Below are 26,479 nucleotides of genomic sequence, written 5' to 3' on the forward strand. Positions count from 1 at the left end.
GACAAACCAAATTTTAATTTTATTATGGATACAATTTAAATTAAAGAGTGTAGGCCACTTAGTTGTTTGTAGAAAATATTTTATTTACAGCCTGAAAGTTTGAAAGCATATAGGTTAGTGCTTTTTGATGAGGCAGAGCCATCGTTGTGGTACTTCATAGGTGCACCTGTCGTCTGTGTCATCGTAGGGAAGGTGCCACGAGTCTGCTGTAGACTGAACGATGGTGTCATAGCTGGGAATACTCTAAACACACAGACACAAACATACACATTAGTTCATTAGTTCTTAATTTTTCTTTTTTGATTTAAATTTTACTGTGTTCACTTTTTGTCTGCAATCTTTGCTCTTTGCTGCTGTAACAATGTAAATTTCCTCATTGTGGGATAAATAAAGGATTATCTTATCTTATCTTAGTACGGGTTTCTTTTGTGTCTTATTAGCAACCCCTCTCACACCCTCTCCTCCTCCTCTCAAACTTCCTTTTCCTCACCTGAAATCGGACTCTCCTGCCCAAAGCAACAAACCCATCCACAACCAGCTGGTGGCCTCTCTGCCATTTGAAGAAGAGCTGTCTGGCGGCTCCGTCTGGCAGGCAAGCCTTGTGGTCCCTCATCAGGTCCCTGCTCACAAACTTACAGTGGTTCCCAGAATGCAAGGTGGCATACAACAAGAAAGGGTCATCTTCTGAGCTGACAGACGTAAAAAAAAAAGAAAAAAAAGGCTGAGATAAGTAAGAGGCGGAGAACTATTTGCTAAATGCTTAACATGATCAGTCAGCCTCCAACATGTGTTGGCAAATTTCTAGAATTCTACTACAATTTCCTCAATAAAAACCTTTAGACTTTAAATTATTTCACATTTAAATAGACGATCATTTTATTTCTAATTGAAGAAATTATGATAATTTGAGATTCATTTTCTTTTTTACATTTTGCTCCTCAAGCATCCTCTGGCAGTCTTTGTAGCCTCTGCTTTTCAACTGTGTGATATTTCTTTTCTTGGGGCATTTTACTAATTATTCTTTCATCTGCTTACATATTGTCAGTGAAAAAGCAATGAGCTTTCTGCCTGATCAGGTCCATGTTGTGTCTCTCCCAGGATCTGGAGGGCCGCAGCATGTGCTTCCTCCCCAACACTAGAACAGAGAGGCCCTGATGCTCCAGCTCTGACACCACCGCCAACAACTGAAACACACACATACATACCCAAAAGGGTTATTTATGTTCATATTAAAGAATATCTAAAAACACAGGTCCGTCTAGAAGCCAGTTTCAATAAACTTCTTCCCCATAACTAAAGATGCAAATGCAAGCTTCTAGAGAATTAACCAGTTATGAGGTACATCTTTTCATTGTTAGCGTGCAGCATTTAGCTAACTGCTAAAACCAGAGATTGGTGTGTGTGTGACAGATCATACAATGTGTACTACATGTTACAAATATACAAATTAGAGATATACAATTAAATGTAATAAGTTGTCTAACAACATTATTAGGATGTATTTTAATATTAACAAAGAAGGGACATGAAGAACAATCGTTTCTTGAGATAACACTTGTTGTGAATTGGCGCTATAGTAATAATCATTGATTGATTTCTTGTTTCCAAATGGATTATTCAATGAAGCGCATTACAAGATTTATGTACTGTGCTGTGCATAAATAGTACAAACTTTCAACATCAACCACAAAACATACAATTTTAAGCATTGAATATACGAAGGTGTGGTTCTACATAGTCTGGTGAATAAGTTGTTAGGTGTGGTTGCCATGGGGAGGCTGTAGTGCATCTGAGAGCCATAAGGGAAGCCTTTAGATGTTAAAATCTTTTATCAGACATTAGAGTTGGGTATACAAACATTTTAAAGCCATGCTAGTGAGATTTATTTATTGATTGCAAAGTGTGTTACTCAGTCAGTCAATGTCCTGATGGATTGCAGTGAAGATTTGTACAGATGTGTGATCATCTTACTTTTCCTCTAGCACGTTCAATTGAATTATTTCAATATTTACTGTATGGAATGCCATGAAAGTTTTGACTTTAGTTCAGGCTAAATGTTAGTTAAGTATTAAAATTAGTGACCCTTTAAATATCTTTGATCTGGACAAATGTTATCATCAAATATTGTTGACAAAATTGATGAAAAATCAGCCTCTGCTGTATTCAGTGTCAATAGCAAAAGTAAATATGCTAACTTGGTGAATTAAGATGTTCAACATGGTAAGGCACAAGTGAGCAATGACATTGTGAGGGTGTTAGCACACTGTTGTTAAATTTTGCTTAAAGTTTATTAGGTATTTTCTTTTCTTATTTTATATTCTTAACTCTATTTTATTCTTAACTGCATTTGCATAAAAGTGGCCCTGATGTAAATTTAAATCTTTTTTGCATACATTTCAATAGTGTATGCGGCCTGACAATAAAATAGATGACAAGATAGGTAAATAGGTTTGTACGTCTGTACTTCTCTTTGTCTTAAAGCCACAAAACAACTCGTGCAGACGTGCAGCGATAGTAGACAGAGACAGACCCACACACATACTTCCTCATAGACAGACAGATGTGGGCAAACCAGTGAACAGGCGTTATTATAATCAGTTATTTGCCGGTTAAAAAGACACCTCCTAGTCATAACGCAACCAGCAAAAAAACCCTGAGGTGCAAAGACATTTAAATATGAAGAAACCAGAGAAGACTTTAAAACTCCATGCACACGTGGAGATATGATTCATGAAAAACATGCTGGACTGGTGACCCCTCTTCTAATACCTCTATAAGAATATTTATTTTTATCTCACCATCTCTGACATTTTGCTTTTGTCCTTGCTGAAGTTTGCTACGTTCAGTCCATCCACAACAACATCGAAAGTGGGCTTCTTCTTCACAAATCCCTTGAACTTCTCCAACTCCTGAAAAGAGACATGTTTACAGAGAGATAAACATCAGAAATAAGCACGGTGAGACTGACAGATTGAAAGAGAATAGCTCAGTGGAGATGCAGGTTAAAAGATAAAGACAAGTTGAATTACACCTGCATACATTGGCCATGAACTACTGATTTTACAATTTAATCAAAGAAGCTAAGATGTCTTATCATGCAGATGTTAATGGAGGCTTCTCCTAAAAATGTAACAAGAAGAAAAAAAAAACATTATAACAACAACAATCTATTGTCCTGCAAGAAGCTCTGTAAGGTTGTACTTAAGAAAGTGTGGCTAAATGCTAACATAAGCTCTGTAAGACAGTGTGGCTAAATGCTAACATAAGCTCTGTAAGATAGTGTGGCTAAATGCTAACATAAGCTCTGTAAGACAGTGTGGCTAAATGCTAACATAAGCTCTGTAAGACAGTGTGGCTAAATGCTAACATAAGCTCTGTAAGACAGTGTGGCTAAATGCTATAATATGATTCCTAACATGTTAACAATGAAAATGCTGAGAAGTTAATATTTAGCAGCTATCAATTACAATCTAAAGTAACATGCTTATCTAGTCGTGTTAGCATGCTAAGATTTGAGGCCGAAATTAGCTTCAAGCTGACTTTGAAACTGGCCTGCAAGATGGCAGAATTGGTTTACAATTAATGGAAACCAAAGTATATAAAATCTCCACAGAATTAGGGCAAGCACTCACAAACAGCTCCTTTTTTAATCTTCCTCTTATTGGATAAATTACAGGAATTTTCTTTAACCTCATGAATGTATTTTTTTTTAAATCATATTCCTTAGAAAATGTGTACTACTTGTACATCTTGTCAGTGTGTTACCTGACCTAGTTTACTCAGCTCCCACTGCCATTGATGTTGATGACAACAAAGCTAAAATCAGAAAATAAACAAATCTAAGTATATTTGGGTGAAGTGGTAGACTTGCTCATTTTCAGTCAAAGGGAAAATGTGTGTCTGCAGAACTTTTAAAGCACCAGTGCCTCGTTCCTCTTTTAGTGATCTGGTTTATCAACTCCACCTGTGAGCAGACTGGCTGGATGGTTCAACGCTTTTCTCACTAACTGATCAAAGGCCTGCCCGTGATAAATCTATCTGGTTTTCTTTCTTGTTGCTGAGATGGCAGAGTGCCGGCTGGCTGCTAAACAGACAATGGACTTGTCACAAAATAAAGTTTTATAGCTTTTGAGAACATGGCTAATATATGGTTGGTCAAATTTACTTTAAATTATTCTCAGACTTAGATCACAAAATGTAGAGGGTGACTTATCAGCTGTATAATATGTCCTACATTTGTCCACAGTCCAATATACAGTATGTAAGTAAACAATTTAATGTATTTTTAAACCTGATCTAAGTGTTGCTACAATCCTTAAAATGGCCAAATTACAGTTTGTTGAATACTTCTGTGTCGTCTGCGGAGAAAGAGGATGCTTCAATTAGAGCTTTCGTTCCAGAAAATGTTTAAAATACGATGTGGCAGCTTCTGAGCATAACAGGAAAGTAATGCCTCCTTGTTGGTACTTTCACTTTTAGAGAGCAGCAGTATGAAAATAGGTTACTGTGAATTCCCCTGGACTTGAAACTTATCTGTGTGCATACTGTCATGCACGCACAATACAAATACGACAGTAAAAATGTAAAAAAAGAAAAGAAAAAAGAGTTTAATATTCCTCCTCTGATGGAACGTTACATGTATTATAAATGAAAGGTCTTAAATATATTCCACCGGAACAAAAACATTCAGTTTCACAGTGGAGGCTGGTTTTGGTTGAGATGGGGGAGATGTACGTTTTGAGTTTGGGGGCAATAAAAAGTATAGAAACATTGTTGGATGACTGATCGCTGTGTGGAGATTAGTGGGGTCATGAGTTATAATGGAAGAAGTGAAAGAAAAAAAAAACAGTAAAATAAAATGTAAGAACAAAAAAAGAGTGAGAGCAGGAGTTGGAGGAAGAGAGAGGGACAGAGAGAATAGTCCAGTATAATTATCCAGGGACTTTCCAGAGCTGATATGTGAAACCAGCTCATTGTGCTGCTGTGGATTATATGACTGCTTAAAACAAACACACAGACACAGACACAAACACAAATACACATTAGCACCTGCATAAATAGGCTTACAGTGCCATCCATGCACCATTTTTACACAGGGTAAACCAGTGTCCTCTAAAGACTATGCCACAACTTTAACAAAGACTTAAAACTACTTCAGGAAACCTCTCGTTTTTAATTCAAACACTGCAATAGGAACTTCCTGTGTATTTAAGTCCTTTAGTCATTTCAGTTCCATCTCATTCCAACCTCTGTGTTTGGATTTGGTTATGAATTTCATATTCTTAATATTTATAGCATCTCTACAGAATAACAGATATGATTTAAATGTGTCAGTTAGGTTAAGCTCTTCCTCCATGTCACCCTCAAAGACTTACTGACAAAGCTAAAGGATGGATGTTTATTCTTATTCTTGTAACACATATCTGTGCTCTTTCTAAGTGCAATTAAATAGACCTGTTTTTATCCCAACTGCGAAAAAATGGAAATGTGCAAAGAATGACTTACTAACAGATAACACAACGAGTCTAACCTTGTGATGTCATCGAATGATTTTGTTATTTATTACATTTCTGGTTTGGTAAAGTTAAATTGTCTTAGTGGTGAGTTGAAAAGGTAAAAAAGAGCAGACTGTGTTCAGTGTTCAGAGCTGTAATTCTTACATGTTAAGATGTTTAAAAAAGTGTAAACTTTTGCCCTTTTGGGGGAAAACATTGCAACAAATCATTGTTTGAACCCTTTTTGTTTTAACTATGTGTCAGAAAATAAATTTCACTGAATTTATTTGTTAAGGCTGATCTGTTAGAGTGCATAAACAACGTTTTCTTTTCCTTTTTTTTTGATAGCTAATGACATTGTAAAAATGCATGACATGAGTTCTGTGTGCATTATGTGTCTTTCTGTGCACACATATACAACATGTACAGCTGCTGTATATAATCAGCACATACAGACATATACAGCTATTCTTCCTCTATATTTTATCTCTCGCTTCCTCCATCAGCGTGACTCTTTTGCCTCACTTGTCTGACGCCCTCTGCTTGCCCTCATAATGCTTCTTTTTTATTTAAAATTGGGAGTTAATGAAGTCAAGTTAAACAGTCTGGCTGCCTTGGACTGTCTCCATGGTGGGAGGTAGATCTGGTCCAGATTCACATGGTGCTCCTCATGCTGGAAATCCCCTAAATTTAACTGCTCCACTGACAAACTCCCCCAGACTTGGAAAAACTGAGAAACATGTGCAAACTATGGCACCGTGTAGAAATGATTATGAACTTGATGTTACTGATGGTGCCAAGTTTATTTCTAGGAGTATTACATGTGAATCACCTTGTGTTCATTATATTGTCATGAAGAAATTGCAGTCAGTATATTTCTTGGTAATTTTTTTTATCTTACTTACTTTGTCTATTTATCTTTTATATGTGTATATATACTTCATATTTTTATCAATATTATTGGGTTTTTTTTAATCATTTATTCACTTGTTTCTATTTCTTTTACTGCTCTTACCTTCTTATTGCTGTTCTCTTTTGATTTGCTTTTAGCTCTTTTAGTTTCTTACATCTTTTTTAAATCTTTGCTCCTCTTGGTCTCAGCTCGTGTTGTTGGGTTCTTGTGTTTCCTGGGTTCTTATGATGGTTCTTATGATGGTTCTTATGATGGTTCTTATGATGGTTCTTATGATGGTTCTTGTGATGGTCGGGTTATATATGTTTGTTGGTATCGTGCACTATGGATTCTTTTCTGTTGAATTGTATTGAATTATTTTTAGTATTTTTCATTTGTTATGTTCTTGCTGTTGTTTATGTTCTTCTGTGTTTGGTTTAGTTTGTTTTTGTTTTTGCTGTTTGTCAAAGCACTTTGTAAACCTGTGTTTTTAAAAGGTGCTATATAAATATTATTATTATTATTTCAAGTCCATGATAATATGGTGTGTTTGCTGCGTCCAAACACAGACACAAGATAAAGTGAGGGGTGCTTACTCTAGGCTATGAAAGGTGCACACAGCTTAAAGAGAAAAACTCATTTTGTGTTTGATTTTGGGTCTATGTGTGTGCTGCCCCCAATCAATAATATCAACTCCCTTATTTCTTAAGGTTGAAGCTGTCCGTCCATCACACACACCACCTTGTTCAATGCACACACACTTGACTTTTTTGGCAAAAAAGCATCATCATTTCCCAAAATGTCAAACAGCTTCATTAATCTGTTTTATGTTTGAGTGGCTCGTCTTCGGACATTTAATCAAAGTGAATGAAATCTACAACACTGTAATAAGTTATGTCTTTGTTAAGACAGCGAGAGTGCCATCACAAATATAGTTAGCTGCACTCATCACATTTCTGAAAGGTCCATCAAGTATCTAGACTTGATGGATGTTTCTGAATCATAATAATTGCATTATAAAGTCCAGAAAAGAGACAACTGAATGGTATCTGTCCTCTGTGTCTCACACAAATTATCAAAGTAATACCTGTACTGTACACAGATCTGTACAGAAAGCAGCTCTTTGAAGCTAAATGTGTTCTAAACTAACAGCCTATCAATGCATGTGTGCATGACGCCATCTATCAGACTTAAGAGAGAGAGGGGAATGTGATGTATTGTGTTAATGGTACCTTTCAGAACATAAAGATAATTTTAGCTTTGTAAAACCATTTTTCACTCAATTATGGAATAAATTAAATTGTAATTTAGGATTACTAAATTCCCGTTAGGAAATAAGTTGGAAAAACACATAATGTCAAATGAGAGTCGTATTCTTCTTATGACAAGCAACTATATTCCTGCAGTTCCAGAGTGATAGATTTTTATGTTTCCATTACATTTATGTTTCCTCAGCATGTTAAGATGAGGATTTGGTGCGTGATGGTATTTATGATTCAATAAGAAACTTTATTGCCAGTTTTCCTGTTTGTATTCAAATTCTTATTTATTTTATTTTTTATTCTGCCTATTTTATTTTGTTGCTACATATATATATATATTTTTATACTTACATTATTTTTTTATGGCAAGATTGGCTGTAGTGCTGAAATGTATGTGCTGTTTTATAATCTAAAACAAATTCCGAGTACAATTATTGTTAGAATATTTGTTGTGTTTAAAACCCAAGAACCCAAAACTAAACAAACATACTTTTTAAAATGGCACACTAAACATAGCTGTTCTCAAAGTTCTCAAACTAAAAGTGATTAGCCTGATGATGAGCCTGATGTGTTATAGATCAAATTTAAATTTCAAAGTAAATAAAGATGTAGATCAAATTATCATCAGATTTTTTTAACATTAATTCACAAACAGCATTAAATGAAATGGAAATCCAAGCTAGACTTGCTCAAACAGTTGTTCTTTATAACATTTGATTTGATAAGACATTGTTAGTTTATGTGTGTGTGTACCTCTGGTGTAGTCTTGTTAAAAACATCTTTTCCCTCGATGATGTCAGACATCACTCTGTATTTGAGCTGATGGTACTCTTCCTGAGTCAGCTGGATGGACTCTAGTGCAGACCCACAGCACCTACACACACCCCTGAATACACAAAAACATGTGAAAATGACACACGTAGACACCTAGCATAAACACTTTGAGGCATTCACAAAGATTGATGAAAATATAGAAACTGATATGAAGACTGCTGAAAAGTGTGTCATTACTTTGGGCTGGCATCGGTCCAACTCCCGGACCAGTGCTCTCCTGTGAGGCTGAAGACATGGAGGTCAAAACAGAAACATTAGAAAGGAGGAAGAGGAGTGAGGGGTTTATGTTGACAAAAATAGAAATGTATTTGGAATCCCTACCAAATCAAGACACATCAGATGATAGCTAGGAATCTATTTTCACTCATTGTTTGACACAGTACGACTTCAAAAGCACCATTTTTTAAAAATATTTATTTTTGTGCCTTTTTTAATGTAGAGATAGGACAGTGGATAGAGTCAGAAATCAGGGAGAGAGAGGAGGGAATGATATGCGGGAAAGGAGCCACAGGTTGGATTTGAACCCGGGCCGCCCGCTTAAAGTACTATAGCCTCCGTACATGGGGCGCGCGCACTTACCACTGTCCCACCAGCGCCCCAAAAGCACCATTTTAACTTGATATATTATAAGACTTGTTAATGTTAATTTAACATGGTCAACTTCAAATCAGCTGTTTCTATAAAAGTCTGATAACTTAATACTAAAAGACTTTGCCACACTTTAGAGAGCTGATGCTCCTTAATCAATGAAATAGAGAAACTCTATGTAGTGTACACAGGTTAGGTTGTATACTGTAAATCTCGCCTCAGTTCTTCTACCTCTCAAACCAGGTCTTGATGCTGCTGGCCAGGCTGTGCTGTGGGTAGATCTGGTTGATCCTCATAGAGAGCAGAATCCCCAGCAACCTTTCCTGGACGTCAGACTGAGACATAGTCTGTGCCTCCGTCCCCTCTTCTTCATGAATTGAGCTATGGCCCTTAAACAAAGCATCCCAGGTCTCCTGGATTGGGCTCAGACCCTTTTCTATTAACTCATCATAAAGAGCCCAGGCAGTGGTCGTGTCCCCGTGTAACATGGCTGCTGAGATGACATCACTATAGTTGCGTTGTGATGGGGTAAAGATCTGTAAGGTAGAAGATAAAGGGGATGATAGATAATGTATGTCATGTTTTTTTTATATCTCAATGAGTTGGGTTTGATTATTTTAAATACAATCCAGAGCATCATTCACCTTCTTAAGCCTGTGCAGGATGTTGACAGCCTCCCTCCACCGCGCTGTCCTGCCGAAGGACTTGATGAAGAGGCTGGAGGCTCCCGTCTCCAGAGAAGGGAAACTTCCTAGCATAATGTTGTAGACATCAAACACCTCGTTGTCATGGCCTCCACTCACACAGAGCGTCAGGTACCTCAGCAGCAGCTCATAGGACAGCGTCCCCGTTTCCATGGCTACAAAAGTCAGCAGGGATCTGTGATAAGAGAGGTTTAGAACATATTTATAGCATAAACATGATTCATTAATTGACCTTGAAAGCCAGTTCATTAGCTTGTACTTCCTTTAAACTGCGGCTTTACAAAGAATTAAAAAAATTATAGCTTTGGGATTTAAACAATTTGGACAAAACAACCCAGTGAGGACAACAGGACCTGACAGACATACACACACATCCTTCTCTCACTTGGCAATATCAAGATCTGCCCCAGAGCTATAAAGTGCGCTCATCATCCCGGTGCCAAAGCGTTCTGAATTTCCCAAAGACTCCTTCATCTTCTTCCACTCAGCAGCAGAGAGCGGCCGGTCAGGAGGCTGCATCTTTGCTGCAAAACAATAAAACAGTGATGCATTTAGAATGTATGCTGTACTGCACGACTAGAAACACATTCTTAACATTTTAGTCATCTGAGTGTTTATTGAGAGGGTCTGAAAAGCCCCTCACTCTTTGCTGTTTTGTTGCTGCAGATAATAAGCTCTCTTAAGTTACAAACTATACCAATGTAATGTGAGCATGACCTACCTGCTCTTCTAGTTGTCATCCCTTCAGGCTCCGCTACATGCAGATTGTGATCCTGAGAGACCACAGCTGATTTCTTCATCAACATCTCTGTTGTCCTCTTCGCCGTCCCAGCAGCAAACACAGATTTAGGGAAGATAGGACTCTGCCGAACAGTCGATGTTTTACCTCTTCCCGTCCCACCATCATTCCATGATCCCTCTGTCCTACTTGTGGTGGTACTCTTTTTCACAACCCCCTGTCCATTGTTCTTTGTGTGTGCCTGTCGTCCTTTTGGGTTTGGATCTCTTGTGCACAGAAAGCGTACTGAAAGAGGCAGCTGTGAGGGCTTACACACAGACAGTATTGTTACAGCTGAACTTCTCTGGTGAGGAAAGGGTGTGAAGGATTTCAATAATATTCTCATTTTCAATATGAAGGGAGAGCTCATGTTCAGACTGATTATTTCTGGGCTTGTTAAAAATGAAAGTAAATGAATGATTACTAAACTTAAGATCTACTCACAGATTTGATCATATCTTACATACAGAATACAAACTGTCTTTATAAACAAAACTAAACTAAACTAAACTAAACAAAATAGCACTTGCTGTCATTTATGTGACTCAATGACCTGAAATGAGCCTAGCTAGCTAACCTTGCTGTTTCAAAATGACTTTTAAAAAACGATTTCGCTCACGGTAGCTTTCTAGATAATCCAAATCCCGTGTACGCGGCTCACAGTTACCCTTGACTGTAAAAATAAATAACAAAAATAGCTTCTATCACTGCAAATAACTGCCTTGTCAAAACTTAAACACAACTGCAGGCATGAACTCGTGTCGCATACTTGACGTCATCAACACTCGACTACGTTTTTGAGCAGCGTCAGGTTTGCGAAGATTACCACAAAACAACCGGAAGAACTGATTTGGAAAATAACGCGCAAACTTCATTGGTTTAAATTAAATAAGTAAGAAAATCAAGAGTTTTAATATAGATTATCTGTAGTGTCTGTTTTGTGCCATGGACATTACTGCTGTTTATGGGGTTGTTGGGTTGTTCATAGGTAGAGTGCTCTTGTTTTGAAAATGCCAAACCGGAAATCAGCATTTACTGTTGTCCCACTTTAATCTAATCGTTGTTATTGAATAGTTTCTACTCTCGGTATCGTAAATTGTTGAAACGGAAAGATAAAGTAAACTTTAAATGAATATTTGAGCAGTAATGTCTAAAGAACAACAGCCTCACTGGTCAGACGTTTTAAAAGGGAGGTTAGCAAACTCCAAAAGAGGTAAACATGACACCAACTTCCTGCTGGCTAACTGTAGTTACGTTGTGTTGATAGCTACCCACTGTTAGCTTACTCAACATTATAATTAGTTTAAATATCACTAATATAAAGATGTTTTTAATCCCTGTTGATGTACAGACGAGAGAAGCGACGAGGAAAAGAAAGCAGAAGAAACAGAGTTGTTCACCAAATATTACACGGAGTGGAGAGGAGGAGGCGACAGAGACCAGTCCTACAGAAACATCCCACGATTCTACTACAGGGTATTTACCTGGATACCTTACTTCAATACTGTTTAGAGCCAATGATGTCATTTTTCATTGTGTTATACTATAGGGCTGGTGAGACTATCCTCGGTCAAATCTTCTGTATAAACTATAAAACTGTGTTATGTCCACACAGGGTTTAAACCAGCTCAGATGTCAATCAGCCTGCACCAATGTGTTTACCTGACAGCAGCACATTCACACGTTTCTTTTCTCATCTGTGGTGTACTTACACAATCATCTTCTCCACAGAATATATTTGATGTAACTTTAAAAGTGCAATATGTTAGTGACCAGTTCTTTTTTATAATTTAATAATAATAATAATAATAATAATAATAACTTTATTTATATAGCACCTTTTAAAAACACAGGTTTACAAAGTGCTTTTACAAACAGCAAAAACAAGAACAAACTAAACCAAACACAGAAGAACATAAACAACAGCAAGAACATAACAAATGAAAAATACTAAAAATAATTCAATACAATTCAACAGAAAAGAACCCATAGTGCACGATACCCAACAGACATATATAACCCGACCATCACAAGAACCATCATAAGAACCATCATAAGAACCATCATAAGAACCCAGGAAACACAAGAACCATCATAAGAACCATCATAAGAACCATCATAAGAACCATCATAAGAACCCAGGAAACACAAGAACCATCATAAGAACCATCATAAGAACCCAGGAAACACAAGAACCCAACAACACGAGCTGAGACCAAGAGGACCAAAGATTTAAAAAGATGTAAGAAACTAAAAGAGCTCAAAGCAAATCAAAAGAGAACAGCAATAAGAAGGTAAGAGCAGTAAAATAAATATAAACAAGTAAATAAATTATCAACAAAAAAAACAATAATATTAACAATAATAAAAAGTATATATAAATATACAACTCACAAAACATTTTTTTGAGGTAAACATAACACACAGGCTTACTTTAACCACTTATCTTTGAAAACCAGTTGTGTTGAAAACACTGGCCTGTTACAAAGTTTAGTAGTTTGACAGTGTGATGATTATTACAAGAGCCAGACCAGGAGGACTTTTGAGATTAGTATTGATTTGAAAGAATGGAATAAACTGCTACTTGGGTTGATACTGGGTGTTTATCAAAAGTGCAAGCAAACTCCTGCACAACGTTTAATATGCACAAATACATTGGTAACGTATCAGATCTGAAACCTTGTACATTCAGACAGTGCTCTCTCTCTTACTCACGGCAGCATTTGGCAAAAAGTACAACTTGAGATATGAAGTTTCGATTCTCTTCGATACTTTCGATCATTAGAACAACAGGGTTTGTATCGTTATAAAACATGTGGTATTAAAAAGTGTCAAAGTATTGAACGTTTTGGCGACCATAACTAATGTGGTGACATTTTGAGCTGGAATCCAAAAAATTACATTTTGGGATTTTGAATCAATTTTGCACCAATTTGATGAGGCAAAGAAACCTAGATCTCCGCTTTCTTAATAAAAACTTTTTAAGGTTAACAGACAATGTAGTGTTGGCCACTTTTTTGCTAAGCTGTAATATTCATTCTGTGACATGTGCTTCAGATTGTGCTGAAAAGATTGTATACTATGGAGTCAGGGCGCACTCTGTTGGACAAACTACAGTATGTGATGACACCATTTATGTAGCATGCTAACCAATTTGTTCTGTATTACTTTCATGATCTTCATTGCCTACTAGCAGAGTACATAGTGCTACAAGAAAGGCCTGCTCATTAAAGATGACAATGTGACAATTCAGATGATGATGATGACGGTGGTGGGGGGTGTTGTTGTTTTGCAGCTACCAGCAGAGGATGAAACTTTGCTGCAGAAGCTGAGAGAGGAATCCAGAGCTGTCTTCCTCCAGAGAAAGAGCAGAGAGCTTCTGGATAATGAGGAGCTGCAGGTGAATAGCATAGATAAAAGAAGTCACATTTCTGCACAAGTAAGCCCACTGTTGGATTGTTATTTCATTATTTGTGTCATCTACTTTGTTGTCTTTATGTTTTTCTGTAGAATCTTTGGTTTCTGCTCGACAAGCACCAGGTTCCTCCAGTGAGCGGAGAAGAGGCCATGATCAGCTATGAAGCCTTTCTGCAAGTGGGAGAGAAGGCCGGGACAAAGTGCAAGTAAGTAACAGGAAGTAAAGGTTTACTGGCAACAGCATAGCTTTGTTAAAACCCCCCTGTGTGTTCTTTTTTTGTGCCAAGGATTCATGCTTGATCAAAGGTTGATCTTAAAAAAGTCCCCTTGTAACATGTGATATCCTCCTGGCGTCAGTGTGACAGGAAAACTGTTTATTGTCGGAGCAGGAATAAACAAAAAAATCTGATTGCATCTGAACATTAATGCACTCTCCATGAACTTCTGAACCAGGAAGTAGACACAGAATAAGAAAGTGATTTACTTGCATATGTTAATTAGGGTCCACTGTTAAGTTTTAAGGGTTTGAATGTTAACAAATATTACTTTGTCAGAGGAGAGAAATCCAGCACTTGTAATTCTTTTTCAAAGGGAAGAACAGTTCTAAAAGCAGATGCATAGGGCGTGGATCTGTTTTCATGTTATCTTAAATGAAGAGTCACAGTGTTTTTCCCTAATCTGATTTATTTCCTTCAGTAAATTCTTCACAGCCAGAGTGTATGCCAAGCTGCTCCACAGCGACCCCTATGGCAGGATCTCCATCATGCAGTTCTTCAACTACGTCATGAGGAAAGGTAGAATCTTTATATTGCCTTCTCTTCTATCTCATCCTTTTGTAATGTGTTAAGTAGTGAGCACACGCTGATACAGTAAATAAAACATAAACTAATATAAAGAAGTTAAAAAACAAACAGATTAAAGTCATAAAGGCTACTCATCAGGCTACTTGTAAATTCCCCCATTGTGGGATAAATAAAGGATTATCTTATCTTATCAGTCAACTGATAACATTTTATGATTTCAGCTTACATTAAGATATCTGTTGGAGCTATTTATTTGATGTTAGAATGAGTTTGGTATTTAGTCTACTAATATTTGGGTGGTGTTGTTTGTTTAATTATTCTACACGTTGTCTTTATTTAGAATAGATTTTGGGTAATATTTTCTTTTGCTAGTTATTTGTTTAGTAATTTTAGTTTTGTATTAGTATTTTGGTTAGGTATTTGGGTAACACTGTGGGCACCCGAGGTTATTTAAGTAAGAGGCAGGTAGAGGACCAGCATGCACCTGGGTGGGCCTATGGTTTTTTACCAGCGCAAGAGGCAGCAGGAGCCACGATTTTCTTCGCTCTTTTGTTTGCTTGCTTACTTTTGACTGAAATAAACCACCAGAAACACAGATCTTTTGCATGGACATTGGACTTTTTTTGCCTGCGTACACCACATACCCATGATGCATCAGTGGTCATTTGATTATGTTTGATATACGTTTATTTAGATTTTTTCGGACAAATAGTCTCTACAATATCTCTTTATTGAATATTAGTTTTTTCTAGTTTTTACTCACCTGCATGTATCCCCCCCCCCCCGGATGAAAATCTTTTTCTCTGAAAGTCGCTCATGTTTATTGTCTTTGTACATCCAGTATGGCTCCATCAGACCAGGATCGGTCTGAGTCTGTATGACGTTGCGGGACAGGGGCACCTCAGAGAGTCGGTGAGCATCAGTCACCACACTCTCTAAAGGAATGAGCAGAATAATGGTTCGTATTGCTGACACTTGTTATTCTGTGCAGGATTTGGAGAACTACATCCTGGAACTAATCCCCACTTTGCCACAACTGGACGGACTTGAGAAGTCCTTCTACTCGTTCTACGTCTGCACGGCTGTTCGCAAGTTCTTTTTCTTCCTCGACCCTCTCAGGACAGGTGAGACTAAAACATTAATCATGCATCTGTATGTCTGCATGAAATGTCCAATAACACATATCACAGTGTAATAAAGTTTGTCAATACAGATAAAGCAAAAAACAAATGTTAATGAGGGCAAAAGTGCTTCATTAGAAATAACTTTATATATTTTCTTTTATATTTTAAGTTAAAGAAATCATTTGTCAGTATTTCCTTACTGACAAATACAGCCGAGCTCACATTAAGAAGTGTCCCTGCATGTTTTCAAAATGCATTACTAGTGAGCAGCTGCAGCCCAAGCCCTGCTTTGCTGCACGTCCTCTGACTCAACTCAAATAAATTCAGCGGAATGTCAGTCAAATAAAACACTAAAATGTCTCTCTGTCTGTAACATCTTGTGCAGTATTTAACAGAGAGACATATTTACTGTTTGTAGCATTGTTTTGTAGTTTACAAATGATTAAATACAGATTATGTTAGACTACAGATTCAAGCTTGATTAGCTTGCTGTTTATTCAGATCCTCCATCTCGGTCTCAAAGGCATCAAAAACAGACTTGGCAGCCATGACTAGCTGCTCCTGAAAGACACAGAGAACATTTGCAACAACTGCAGACATTTTTCACATTATATTAACTCTGATAACTGAGGTTGTTGTTCTGTTTTTTTTAAGGAAAGATAAAAATCCAGGATATATTGGCCTGCAGTTTCCTGGATGACTTATTGGAGGTATTTTTTAACCACCATTTCTTCAACGTTTAGTCACATTTCCCTTTTTTCCTTTTGGCAATTTGTATACTCTTAAATCAAGATGAGTGTAGATGTTTGTGTGTAGATGTTTGTGTGTAGATGTACTGTGGTAGACAATTAAAGGACCAAACACAGGAACAGGCTGCAGATGTATTAGTCTTTTAGTGTGTAATATGGATTAATGCTGTTTTTCTACCTCCATGAACTGGTTCAACAAGACAATATTACTAGTTGAGTATAACTCTCTCACGCTCTCTTAACCTCTCCCTCTGTGCTTCTAGCTGAGAGATGAAGAGCTGTCGAAAGAGAGTCAGGAGTCCAACTGGTTCTCAGCCCCCTCGGCTCTCAGAGTCTACGGTGAGGGAAAGGATGAAGTGTGTGTGTGTGTGTGTTAGTTCATTTGATCTGTATATGCAGAATAGATTCTGGTTAGCCTGCATGTGGATGTGTGTTTTATTACCTGGCTCTTTTGAATTTGTTTTGGTGTCAACAGGTCAGTATCTGAACCTGGATAAGGATCACAACGGCATGCTGAGCAAAGAAGAGCTCTCACGCTACGGCACGGCCACACTCACCTCCGTCTTCCTGGACAGAGTGTTTCAGGAGTGCCTCACCTATGATGGAGAAATGGTATGATCAATGACAGCACCAGTTGGAGAGACTCAGGGTTTTCTTTTTATTTCCTACCTGTATGTGTGTTAATGTTCAACTTAAAGTCATGAGGTTCATCTTCAGCTGCTCATTGTCCCTTAGAGCAGTTTAGCCACACATTGTGAATAATAAGCCATTCTTCACAAAATTGAAGGGGATAGCTGTAAAGATTTCTGTGTGCTGGATAGGCCATGCATAATGTTGTCCCTCTTCCTCCCCCACAGGACTACAAGACCTATCTAGACTTTGTGCTGGCATTGGAAAACAGGAAGGAGCCGGCAGCGTTACAGTACATTTTTAAACTTCTGGACATGGAGAATCAAGGATACCTGAACGTCTTCTCACTCAACTATTTCTTCAGGGTATATCACCTCCAAATCTGTCTCACAAGCTCACCAATGGTTTTAAAATCAGAATCAGAAACATTTTATAAATCCCGGGGGGAATGTTTGTTGTCACCGTCGCTCTTAACACAATACAGCAGTAGGACATAAAGAAATTATTTAAGGATGCAAAAATAAAATAGAATAGGGATAATAAAATAAGCAATAAGTACCAAGTAGGATTGCTATAATAAGATATTTACAAGATAAAACAATATTCACATTATGAACATACACAATGAGTTGTTGCTCGGTGTAAAGGTGTTAAGATGTTGTACAGTTTATTGACCGATTTGCAGACAGATTGCACAGATTCAGGGTTAAATAAATATGTCCAGGTTAATAGTCCAGTGTCCAAGTGATGCAATTTTATACAGCATCCTCCTCTCTGAAAATCAACACATGAATGCAGAGAATACCTCATGTCTAACATTATGCTGATAATCTCCTCTGGACAAAGATTTTCAATGTGTGTTTGGAACAAAATGCTAAATGGAGTTATACCCGCTTGAGCTTGAGTAAAAGCACAAATGATCATGAATTGGCTCAGGATGACACAAATCACAAAAAGATGCAGACATTAAATGGGAAGGCGGGGAAATGAGCAAAGCCGTGTGTTCCTAGAGATAAAGTTATGAACCCAGACACGACAGAGATTGGTTTTCCAGTATATGTTAATGGTCAGATATTCACAGGTGTATTAGACCAGGCACACAAAGTGAAAATATTCTCTCCTTTTGGTCTGAACACAGCTTTAAAATCCTTAATCATTAAACGCTCTCCTAGCTCCAGACTATAAGCCTAAGAACCTGGCTTGTATATATCTTTTATGAGAGCACATGACTACATAGACTCATGAACACTTGTTGCATTGTTGTGTTGTGTATTTATTTATTTTTTGCATGCCTTATACTTCAGGCCATTCAGGAGCAGATGAAAATCCACGGTCAGGAGCCTGTCTCCTTCGAGGATGTTAAGGTATGTTTGACTTAACAAACATTTAAAAATATTTTGGTCGATTGAACCAAACTGCAGATTTTTAACCAAATCTATGTTAGAGGTAAAAAAAAAGAAGAACATTGTGATCCCTGTCTCTCCTCAGGATGAGATCTACGACATGGTGAAACCTAAAGACCCATATAAGATCACTCTACAGGACTTGGTAAACAGTTGCCAGGGCGATACCGTTACCAGCATCTTGATCGACCTCAACGGCTTCTGGACCTATGAGAACAGAGAAGTGCTGGTCGCTAACGACAACGACAGCGGCAGCACAGCAGACCTCGATGACACCTGAAGATTTGACCACACTCCAATGACAAGGTCACAGGTTCAATCCCTCCCTGAAATCCCAGAGTCCTGTTGCCAAAATGACTGGTTAATATTGTCCTAGATGTCTACTATTTAAATAACTGAAGGAAGTGAATCTAATGAGGAAATGAGCTGGTTTGAAGTCAGACACAGTGCTTATTGTAAATCTTTTTATTGTTTTGTCCTGTTTTTCTTCTTCTTGTCATTAAGCTATTTAATTAAAGGTTTCCTTTTCTTACATTTTCCGTTTAATTTTTACCTTAGAGGCACCATCTCATTACAACCACTGCAATAAAACATATAAATTGAATGTGAAACTTCCCTTAAAGGGCCATAATAAATTCTCCTTTATTATGAGAGAAAATGAGATGTCAGGAACTTTTCAGTGTCTTTCAGCCCGTTGTTTTGGTTTTCAAACTTCTACTAGAACTGTTTTGGTTCTCTCCTGCAAAACAGAATCTTTTTTGTCCGTAAAAGGAAACTGTATTCTGCAGTAACGAGATCTTAATACACATTAAACTCTACCTGTAAACAAAACACAACTTGCCTTTAAGTATGGTTGCATACTAAGCAGGTTATTTGATAAATTTGATGATAAAAGTAGAGATCCAAAACACGGCTAAAAGAGAGAGCAATCTGGACTCACATATTTCAGATCAACAAAAACAACACTCCTCATTAATGTTTTTACTCTATATCTGCAGCTTCTGTAAAAAAAAAAGAACATTTGCACTGTGGCCTCGTGCCCATGACAGAATTGTGTGCTATGCTTTAATGTCTGTGTTTAAAACAACATCATGGTTTTGATGTATCTTGTTTTCACCTCTAGCACACAGGAGTGTAGAACCTTTCTGTGGAGTGGAGCCAGGATGAATAAAGTAATTGGTTAAGACAATAATGCAAACAAAGAAGGCAACATTTTAGAAGTTTAAAGGTTTATTAAAGAATATAAATATGTTTGTACAGATTCATAAAGTTTTTTAAATAATCAAAGTTTTGCATACAGTATATTTGCCCTTACTCATAAAACATGAATAATATCCTTCAACGACAGATTTTTTTAAAGACATTTTCACACCACATTTCATCGTCTTATAGGTCTGGATTTAACAGTCATCACACTTTAACCAACATCAGAGGGTAAAGGTGACCAATATGACACTTATGACAGCTCAGTCATGAAACACGACTAAAAGGACACTTGAAGAATGAACCCTCGCACACACATGAAGGTTGAAGAACTGTGAGTGGACAGCTTTTTAAATCAATGTAGATCATCTGTCAGCAAAACCTGAGTGCTAGCAGTTTTCAAAAGAATAACATTGATAATATTTCAATATGCTTTGAAGCAAGCCAGTTATGTTTGTTATGCAATTTAAGTAAAACACATTTTTTTTACATTTTATTACAAAGTAAAGGATTGATGTCAATTTGAACAACAAACTGCAGCTTGTTCCTACAGCTCCCAAATCTCAGTTAGCTGCACAATATCAACTTAAGTGCTACATGAACACCTTCAGACACAAAGAAGCAAAGTGAATCTTTAGAAAGACACAGGAGGTTCTACCAATGTACCACTCAGTGAAAAATACTGAAGGTCTTAATTATACCATCTCCCATGACTAGGATGGAATAATTACCAGTTAGTTTGTGTTTCTTAAATTACTATTTAACTACCAATCAGGGAACGTAGATCTAAGGCTTTGGAGGAAACAAATATATGAGAGTATTGTGGCCATATTCATTTATTGCACAACAAAAAAAAAAACATATCTTATGACCACTTTCCATGTGTAGCCCTGCATTTATGAAGTAAAAAAAAACCAGATCCTCGACTTGGAATGCTAACATGGTGTCAGTTCAACAACTCAGAGTTATTGTTTGGTAATATCTAATTCATGCATACCCTAATGAATGCAGGGTACTTCTACTGTCCTACTCAACAAGCAGGAAGGTATAGTAGCCAGGGGAAAGTACTCTTCTTGCCTAATAATATGCTGAAGCAGCAGGGTTGTCATCAGTATATTATGTTTAACCTGTACACAAAGATTCAATTTGATGAAATTCAAAGACTCAGAGATATATTTTCTAGTAAATATTCATTTTGGTTAATAAATAATTTAAGTAACCTCGTCAAAGACAAAAAAAAGTACATGTACTCTAAATATGTGTATGAGGGTTTTCACTGCAATCTGTTCATCTACATCAGGTATTAAGCTTTTACAGATGACTGTATGCAGATGACCATGCAGCCAGGACCGGTAGAATTGAAGGATACAACATATTCCCTGGTGCAATGCCCCAGTTCTGCCCACTAGTGTCATTAATCCCTTAATGCTTATTATTGAAGCTGAAAGTTAAAAAAAAAATGATCTAGCTCTTTATAATGCACATGTCAGGTGCAGACAATTATAACAGAAACAAGAGAGACAGAGAGCACTTACTGGTGTCTGTTTCTCATTAAAGGGTGGAATATAACAATTCTTCACTTTCTTAACTGATGTCAGTTCATTCAGTATTTAGTTAACAGATGCGTCTCAGTCTTGCATATGACTTCACACTATACACACATTAATATTCACAGGTAAGGCAAGTGCAGCCACTTCAAGCCCTTTCAATTTGTCCCTGTGCTTTACTTTGATCTAGTTTTACAAAATAAAAAACTTAGAAAAATAACCATATTATTTCACTATGCAGCTCAGTAAATTATATATTTTTTCAAACTGATAGAAATGTGTCTGTTAATGCTTTGTGTGTCAGTTTTCAGGAGGGGAGGGGAGACGGGACTCTGTTTGTGTCTGCAATGTTGACAGGAGACTCAGGTTCCAGGTCGAAGCTAATATTTACAAAAGAAGCTCCAGACGCTTCTGGCTGCTCCAGAGTGGCAGGACGAGGATCATCCAGCTCATCTCTCTGCTGCTCTGCAAACTGCTGCTCCGCCAGCTCAGACAGACGGTTCTCCTCCTCTTCCTCATCCTCCTGCAGGAGAGCATCAGTGTGTGAAACATTTAGTAGTTTATTATTTTAGAGTGAGTCTTAGAGCTATGACTTAGCTGTGTGCTGTGAGTTTATTTAAGTTTATTTATGAAATTGTCACATGTTCCTGTGGCCTACCTCTTTCTTCATACGATAGTACTCATCGATGGCATACTGATATTTAGGAGTAGTGATGCCAAACAGAGAGGCAAGTTTCTCTCCCATGTAGTCACACACTACAGGAAACACAAGACATTTTCTCAAACTGAATTATCACTTGGGAGAAGACAAGCAAATACAATGAAATGTGTTCAATAAAACAAATAGGAAAACTATCCAAACTTTGCATGACGAGAAAGAACCTTTTAACATGTAATAAGTTGTTTCTAACGTGAATACCAACTTTCACAGTAGATTTTTTTTTTACCTGAAATAGTTGAGGTGGCCATTCTCCATGTCTGGAACCAGAAATATGGACCCCAGGTCAGTTTGGACTAAAAAATATAGGAAGAGAACAATGACAGTCATCAATCTTTACAAATGTTTTCTCATGACATTTCACAAAGAGAGCAGGTCTAGACTGAACTCTTAATCTTATTATGTACAGAGACAGAACATCAATCAGACATGAGCAAAGCACAAGGCAACATTTAGCAAAGTAACAGTTGAGAGGTAAAACTTTCTTATAACAGGCAGAAACTCTCAATTCAACCACATAATATATTTGCAAGGTTGAAAGGAAATGTGTGCACTTTAGGCACTCCACAGATAGAGGTCAGTGCTCTCAGATAAGGACATTAGATGTTCAAAATAGTTCAGTGGAGTTCTTCTCTCAGACTGATGGCACACGAGTCACTTAAGGCTAATTTATTTAGGTACAAAGGACTAACATTTGGACACACTGTGTCTTCCTCAGAGTCAAAACAGCTGTTTGCGTCCACTGAATTATTTTGAACACACAATATATTAGTTGACCTACAATTACTGTTGGAGCCATGGATGGATGTAATTATCTTTGTAGTATTTATTTAAGGTTAAGGTAGTCTGTTATATATTGGTGTTTTGGGTTATTGATTATTATATCATTTATTAGGATTATATTGAGTAGGGGGATGTTGGGTCACATGGGTATGGGTGGAGATGTATTGATTTAACTCACCGGTTCACTTTTTGTTCTCAGTGGAGGAGAAGGGTTGAGCTGGGTTGTCGTATTTTTTGTTGACCGCTATTGTTTCTAGCTCACTGTGATTATGAGTTAATGCACGTTATTATAAGTTAAGTTGATTATCTTTTTTCATTAGTCAAAAAAAAGTCAAAGTTATTTTACGTATCACAGTATTCTTTTGAAAGTGCGTCAGACAAAGATATTAGGCCCAACCTCAGCCTCTCAGAGGCTTCATTGTTCACTAAAGCCGCTATAATTACTTTAGCTTCAATAAATGTCAAAAGACTCATCTACTGGGACATTAGATAGCCTAGTGGTTATGATGTGCCCCATGTGCTGAGGTTATAGTCCTCATACTGTAGCAACTGCCATGTTCATTTGATTTTCAGGTATCACTGGCATCCTCGAACCTATATCCTTTTACTCGCTTCTGTGCCCCCGGAAAACACACCAAAGCATTAAAAACAATATTCAAAATAAAAATAGTAAGTCTGATTGTGCACATCTCTCTTTCTCTCTTTTGTTATTAGCATTTCAATATTTATCTTTTAACGAGAGTTATTCTGAGCCACTCATAAGTAGCTTAAGCAGATTAGCAGGGATATGGTGGGTTGATGAAGGATAAAATCGCAGGGCAATGTATCGATGGGGAGCATCACCTTTACTTGGTAGATGGGATCTTTTCAGAATATTTTGATAACCCACACAGAACTGACAAAAATGTTGCTGAACACTTGAAGTAGATTCAGCAAAGAGCCTGTTTTTATCTCAGCATACCGGGTCGACAGTAATGACATCCGTCTTCAGAGGTTCCTCCTCTTCCTCTTCTTCATCAGTGCTGAACTCCTCCATGGTCTCTCCACTGGCAAAGTAGATGGTCTTACGGGGAACTTTAACTCTCACCCTTTTGTCCACACTGTCCCCCATTTCCACACTCTCGAAGTCTGTCTCCAGTCCTGGACTCTGGAAATAATATATATGGACAATTAATATACATGATGCCATTTCCTCTATGACTGTGAATAAACAGTTAATAATAATTTGTTCTTTATGTCTTTTAATGTCTCACACATTGACAGATTGATATAATATTAAAGCAAACAAACAAAAGGCATAGGAACTTTACTTCCATGCTTTTTCACTTAAGTTTTAAGTACCAACATTAATAATATTTGTACCTACAGTAAATACACAGTTAGGATAAGTATTAAAATCTAAGACAAATGGTTGTGTTGACTAGCTTAAGCTACTTTATGTTTGTTGACTGTTAGCTTCTAAGCTAAGGAAGTAGAATGTCAAAAATCTAAAAAAGTAGTTTTTTACATTTACAAACGTGGAAAAATCTTACAGTTGCAACGCACGGACTAACCTTATCAGTATCCATAGTTTGTCCCAAGGAAACGTTGACATTTGTTAAATACAACGACAGATCAGCCATCTCAAAGAGCCCCGTCCACTTCACTCTGAACTGGCTGTGGACTGTAAACGTCCTGCCAACGTCACTTCCGGACAACTACTTTCAGTATAAAGCAGGCTGGGGATTGTTGATTTCCAACAGAGACATGCAGCGTACGTACTCTTTCATAAAGAAACCCCACAACTTATTTTGCATATGAAACCCACTAGGTTGCGAATATACCTCATTGCTACAGTCATACAATTGTGACGACTTTCAGTCCTTGTCTTATTTTGATTCCGGAAGTCGTATTTCTCGTAGCAGCGGGAGAGCTCCTCTAGTGGAGTTTTGATCCAGTCAAGCCCACTTTCCAAAATGACAGCGAGAAAATCTGGCTCACGACTGGAGACCGAGATAGAGCGGAACCGCTCAGAGAGTCAATGGGACAAGATACCGGAGTTAGTTCGACAGCTCTCCGCCAAACTAATCTCAAACGGTAAGAAACATCCGGGTCCCCGTGTTGTCCATTCGCGGGTCAGGCCTTCACAGTCCTCGGTACTTCCTGACATTGTCAACCGGTGACAGGAGTGTCCCTGCACTGTGCTCTGGTTTCAGACAGTTAGCTAGCAAATGTCAAGGAAGAGAGACGTTTTTAATGGGGAATTTAATGTTTTTGAGCATTGTAGTGTGAACACACTGCGGTACTGTTATTGTTTATTTGTAGAGCTAACTCTGTAGCTCCTGTGACAGCTCTGCTTCACTCTGTTCTGTCAATAATTATACACTCAGTTAATTATATCTGTGTTTAAAATGTGCTAACGACGCTGTAATATAGCAAAGTATTAATTATTGGTTCGATATGTTAGCTCTTCGGCTGAGATGTATGTTTGCTATATGCTACCTTGCATATGGTTAACTGTTGTTTGCAGTAGTGGCTGCAGAGAGTAAATGCTTGTGAACCTTTTCTGAAATATTTTAGTTAAATTTAAGAATTCATCAATACTAGAGGGCTGTAGACAGCTGTACATTGTGTGAATTCCCATTTGCAATGTCTGATATGAAATCAGATCTGTTTAAATCTGATGTGTGCCATCATGTTGTTGCCTTTTTGTTAACATGAAGTTGGTAATATTCCCCTCCAATATGGACCTCCTTTTGATTCAAACATATCTAAAACAATTGCATAAAAACACCAACATTACCCCATGTTGCTATAAAAATCTAAACTCACCCATTGCAATTTCTTTGGCGTTAAATATCAGAATCAGAGTCAGCTTTATTGGCCATGTATGCTTACACACTCGAGGAATTTGGCTTCGGTGAACTGTGCTCTCAGTGTACAAAAGTATAACATTATAAATCAAACAAATATAGATCGCTTAAGTCCTTCTGATACAATATAATCATTGAAATAAAAGTCCACTCATGCTTTACCTGGTCTCATTTTGCAGCTCTTAATGCTGCTATATTTGCCTCCAGGACAAACAGAATAGGCATCTGGTGGTTAACTAGTTAATAATACGTTTTTGTGTGATTGATTTCTTCTATTTGGCACCTGGAACTTCCTATTAAATGCAATCCCAGAGCACTCTGCTTTTGTCTGAGTAGAATATGATAAACACTGAAAAAACCCAGTACAATATAACGGCAACATTTCAAATAACATTAAATAAAGAGCAAAGGATGTGAATATTGAACAACCCCTGGCTCTTATTACAAAGGTATTATAGACATTTTGAGTTTTGCATGAAGTAGGACAATTCAGCCCCCTGGGACCGTTGCTGCTTGGCTTCTGATGCTACCAGCAGATAGCAGGATAACTAATGAAGAATATCCAGGACCAGGACTTATTTTTGTGATTCAAGATCATTGTTCACTTTTCAACTAGCACCCCTAAATGCAATTGTATAATTATACGACTATATTTGCTTAAAGCCAAAACCTGCATTTTTTTTACAATTGTTTAAGA

At 37.4% G+C, this 26,479-nt stretch overlaps 4 protein-coding genes across 8 annotated transcripts in view; 2 read left to right on the forward strand and 2 right to left on the reverse strand.

Moving 5' to 3' along the window:
* Positions 1–58: 58 nt before the first annotated feature.
* Positions 59–11,345, reverse strand: prorp (protein only RNase P catalytic subunit). Its single transcript, XM_061063898.1, has 10 exons — positions 10,497–11,345; positions 10,161–10,299; positions 9,716–9,950; positions 9,303–9,607; positions 8,661–8,708; positions 8,403–8,535; positions 2,799–2,909; positions 1,036–1,184; positions 491–689; positions 59–243 (listed from the first exon to the last, which is right to left on the reverse strand). The coding sequence occupies exons 1-10, from the start codon at positions 10,921–10,923 to the stop codon at positions 115–117; spliced, it is 1,875 nt and encodes a 624-aa protein (XP_060919881.1). The 5' UTR covers positions 10,924–11,345; the 3' UTR covers positions 59–114.
* A 244-nt stretch (positions 11,346–11,589) lies between these two features.
* Positions 11,590–19,930, forward strand: ppp2r3c (protein phosphatase 2, regulatory subunit B'', gamma). Its single transcript, XM_061063034.1, has 13 exons — positions 11,590–11,766; positions 11,905–12,029; positions 13,849–13,953; positions 14,064–14,176; positions 14,667–14,764; positions 15,615–15,685; positions 15,765–15,897; positions 16,552–16,607; positions 16,910–16,985; positions 17,122–17,258; positions 17,504–17,641; positions 18,581–18,640; positions 18,765–19,930. The coding sequence occupies exons 1-13, from the start codon at positions 11,700–11,702 to the stop codon at positions 18,957–18,959; spliced, it is 1,374 nt and encodes a 457-aa protein (XP_060919017.1). The 5' UTR covers positions 11,590–11,699; the 3' UTR covers positions 18,960–19,930.
* fam177a1 (family with sequence similarity 177 member A1) lies at positions 19,892–24,642 on the reverse strand. Its single transcript, XM_061063035.1, has 5 exons — positions 24,484–24,642; positions 23,892–24,077; positions 22,377–22,443; positions 22,088–22,185; positions 19,892–21,952 (listed from the first exon to the last, which is right to left on the reverse strand). Exons 1-5 carry the CDS (start codon positions 24,550–24,552, stop codon positions 21,737–21,739), a joined length of 636 nt encoding a protein of 211 aa, XP_060919018.1. The 5' UTR covers positions 24,553–24,642; the 3' UTR covers positions 19,892–21,736.
* A 168-nt stretch (positions 24,643–24,810) lies between these two features.
* ttc7b (tetratricopeptide repeat domain 7B) overlaps positions 24,811–26,479 on the forward strand; it is a 31,861-nt gene continuing 30,192 nt past the window's right edge. For 2 of the 5 annotated variants that reach the window (XM_061063029.1, XM_061063030.1), the window contains exon 1: positions 24,811–25,006. In XM_061063029.1, coding sequence (XP_060919012.1) covers positions 24,886–25,006 — 121 coding nt within the window. In that variant the 5' untranslated portion in view covers positions 24,811–24,885. The remainder of the gene's footprint in view (positions 25,007–26,479) is intronic. The other 3 variants (XM_061063032.1, XM_061063033.1, XM_061063031.1) reach the window with 2 other exon arrangements.

This window comes from Labrus mixtus, chromosome 18 (genome assembly GCF_963584025.1).
Source record: "Labrus mixtus chromosome 18, fLabMix1.1, whole genome shotgun sequence".
Taxonomy (NCBI): domain Eukaryota; kingdom Metazoa; phylum Chordata; class Actinopteri; order Labriformes; family Labridae; genus Labrus; species Labrus mixtus.